The 3,756-nt window shown below is 42.2% G+C and overlaps 1 protein-coding gene across 1 annotated transcript; it reads right to left on the reverse strand.

The window, feature by feature from the left end:
* Positions 1-132: 132 nt before the first annotated feature.
* LOC108525918 (uncharacterized) lies at positions 133-1,988 on the reverse strand. The gene is made up of 3 exons (XM_017866688.1): positions 1,631-1,988; positions 821-930; positions 133-345 (listed from the first exon to the last, which is right to left on the reverse strand). The coding sequence occupies exons 1-3, from the start codon at positions 1,716-1,718 to the stop codon at positions 148-150; spliced, it is 396 nt and encodes a 131-aa protein (XP_017722177.1). The 5' UTR covers positions 1,719-1,988; the 3' UTR covers positions 133-147.
* Between the last annotated feature and the right edge of the window lie 1,768 nt (positions 1,989-3,756).

The raw sequence follows: 3,756 nt of genomic DNA on the forward strand, positions 1-3,756 counted from the left end.
GGATTGGTCCATTTTACAGAGTGCTGCTTGGTCTATTTTACAGAGTGCCAATTGGTCCATTTTACAGAGTGCGGATTGGTCCATTTTGCAGAGTGCGGATTGGTCCATTTTACAGAGTGTGGATTGGTCCATATTATAAATAGCTAGCTACCCACAGAGCACTAATTGGTGTGTTTTACACAGTGCTGATTGGTGCATTTTACAAACCTCTTGTAAGACAGAAAGGTTCTCCAAGTCCCCTCCCAACCCAGAAGTCCAGCTGGCTTCAACTCTCACTAGGGAAACCATATCTGTTTCTAAAAGAGGATTAAAAGGTATTACCTGTTGGCTGAAGTCCAGAGTGTCCTGGAAAAAAATAGGAAAAGATATACACTTAAACATATTGAAGCAAGTCTGTCCTCCAACACAATGTCCCAGCCCTAGATCTCCCACCTGAGATTTCTCTAACACCACCACCCACACCAACCAGGGCAGAGGGAGCAGAAACAGACCATGTGACCCATGAAGCATGAAGTGTCCGTCACAGGATCCAGTAATTGCATTAGCCTTAGTGGTTCTTCTGTAATTTGCTCCAGGATCTCAAACCACAGGACCCCTACTTGTTAACCTTCCTCTTGTCTCTGCAGGCCACAAGCTATTATGCTTTGACATAGTAACCATGCACTGATGATTTCTGGATTAGCAGGACATTGGAGGTCATTTGGGGAAAGAAAGGCTTTATCCAGCGCCACTCATATACGGAGAACTAACCTCAGCAAAGCCATAGTTCCTCCTCCAGAAAAGCCTATGGACAGAGAGCCAGCTACCAAAGGCTCCTCACCTTTCTGATTCCTGAAGTAGATGAACAGCCCGGCCCCAAGGAAGAGCAGGCCCAGCACAAAGCCCCGACTCCACTCAGCATCTTGCTCTGTGCAGATTCAGACCGTGCTCCTGAGAGAGGAAGCCAGGATTAGTGATGTTTATTCCAAACTGAACCTCTTTGATTGAGACTCTAAGATTCAGAGCTTTGAAAATGGGGAAGAAGGCTGCCCTAAAAGAACTAAAACAACCAGCCATTTCTGGAGAAAATAGGATTTCAAATCACACTGAACAGTTACAAGGTTCAGACATCAAACTCATTCAAATATTACAGCCTTGATGTAAGGCACGAGTCTCAACATCTGATCCACAGAAAGCCTGAGACTCAATGAGGCTAAGTAGTTTGTCTAGAGTGACAGAGTTAATAAAAGGCAGAGCTGAGATCAGACTTCCCTTATGTCAGGTAGGGCCCTACACTTCTCCTCTTCCCAGATCACAACAAATAACTCAGAGCAACAGCACCAGACACTCAGTCTCAGACCCAGAGACAGGGCCTGGAGCCTGGGGAGAGTGGGTGACCCTGACCTGTGACATCACGGGGAGGTTCAAAAGAGGGACAGCCTCTCCTGCCTGGCAGGCATGACTGCTTCTCCAGGAGGTACAGGTGTTTCTAGAAACACCTACAGGGCTACCCCAGTGACCTGTGCTAATGGAGATGAGAACATGGAGCAAATGAAAATACGATGTGGGAGAGGGGAAACCTGACACTCAGGGATTAGCACAGTCCCCTTCTTGGTGGGTGAGAAATGTATGAAGTCAGAAAGCTGCTCACTCCATTCCACTGTGAGAGGACTGGTCACGCTTGGGTGCTCCACTTGGCAGGTGTAAAGCTCTCCACTCTGAGGAACTGTTTCCAGCATCACCAGGGTCTGGAAGGTCCAGTCTCCATTCTGGATCAGGCCTGTGGACACCACCCCAGCCTTCTCTTCCTGGCCATTCCGGAACCACCTGACTTCAATGCTGCCTGGATAGAAACCATTCACAGAGCAGACCAGGAGATTGTGGTGCTGCAGAGGCTGGGTCTTTGAAGGATACACAGTCACCCTAGGTTGGACTAGGAGAAGAAAACATAGTGGGAATGAGTCAGGAAGACAGAGTGTCTCCTTGTTTGGCTATTTTCTACTTCTCTGTAAACCCAGGCTCTGGCCTTGACCAGGCCTCCAGCACAGCTGGCCATGTGGCCTTACAGTGTCAGCCTGGAATTTAATCTTGATAGTGAGGACCCATTAGATTTGAGAGATGTTGTGAAAATTATATTTGTTTCTTCATAGCTTGAAATTGGTATGCATTGTCAAAGTGTTTACAAATCTTTGAAAGTAAAGAGTATAGTAATTAAAACTAATATCTGAGCCAGGTTGCCTGGTTCAAATCCAAGGGCTGCCTTTTACTGGTTGATCCTGGAAGAGTTTTTTGATTCTTCTGTGTCTCAACTTTGTCACCTACAATGAAGGACGATTATACTAATTTACCTCTTGGGGTTATATGAGGATAAATGCACGTAAAATGTATAAAACAATGACTGAAGATAGCCTTCAATTTATGAGGTCAGAAGCTTCTCACTCCATTCCCCTGTGAGAGGGCTCATCACACGTGGGTGCTCCACTTGGCACCTATTTATCATCCTTGTACACCGTGACAGAAAAGTATGATTTAAAGCAATGTGGATAGTTAAAAGGACAGACTTGGGTACATGAGGAAACTGAGTATGAAGTTTTAGGAATACTACCGCCATGCACTCACACCTTAGAACAAACACCACAGAAATGGTTCTGCCCCTGGGAAGGTGGGACAGACAGAAATGATTCTCCAAATGTTTACGTTCCTAGAAAAGCATGAGTCCTGAAGCAGAGAGAAGGATTAAGGAATGTCATTTTAGTTTTGAAAGTTCTTATATTTACATTTAGCTAATCAATGCATCTCCCATCTCTCAAATCTAATGGGTCCTCACTATCAAGATTAAATTCCAGGCTGACACTGTAAGGCCACATGGCCAGCTGTGCTGGAGGCCTGGTCAAGGCCAGAGCCTGGGTTTACAGAGAAGTAGAAAATAGCCAAACAAGGATAATAACAAGCATAATTATTATCAGGCCTATCATTGTGAAATGATTTTCTTTCCAGAATGACATTTGGATCAAGGCAGGATCTGGGACTTGTTACTTGGGTGCTTATGCCCAGAAAATCCCTGACACTAGCAGACTCTCAATAAATACAATAATTTTTTTTAAGTAAGGAGAAACCTAGAGACAACAGTACCACAAAATGGTAGATTTAAGATGGATTGTAAATCATTAATCAAAATTTTGCAATATATTTTATTAAATAAAATGTTCAAATTCTTAACATGGAAAAGAATTTTCAAAATCAACATACCACAAACTGGAACAAATGCTGAATCAAATATCAATAAAGTGTTAATAATCTTACAGTACAAAGAACCCACAAAGTCACTGAGAAAATACTAAGCCCTCGAGATATTAGACAGTACATCATTGTCCATTACCTGCCTAATACGATAGGGAATTCTTAGAGCAGTAATTATAACTGGCCAATAAATAGGTCAAAAAAATTCAAAGAAATTACAAATAAAAAACATAAATTAAAATTAACCAGAAACATACATTTTCAACTTTTGGAGAATGTCATAATAAAAGTCAACAAAGGGGAAAGTGAGGTGAGTTGTGTCACAACTATTACATGTAAAAGAATAATATGTAACTACTAGAAAACTATTAGCATTATAACAAAATAGTAACTGTGTTAAAACTTTAATTCAGGAAGTTAGTTTCACAGTCATTTCTACTATGTAAACCCTGTACACACTAAAACAAAACAAAACAAAAAAACTAGCAAGAAATTTAGAACTAAAGAAACTTCAAGGTGCCTCAGAGGTCTCCTCTA

This window comes from Rhinopithecus bieti, unplaced genomic scaffold (genome assembly GCF_001698545.2).
Source record: "Rhinopithecus bieti isolate Rb0 unplaced genomic scaffold, ASM169854v2 scaffold_38269, whole genome shotgun sequence".
In the NCBI taxonomy this organism is placed as follows: domain Eukaryota; kingdom Metazoa; phylum Chordata; class Mammalia; order Primates; family Cercopithecidae; genus Rhinopithecus; species Rhinopithecus bieti.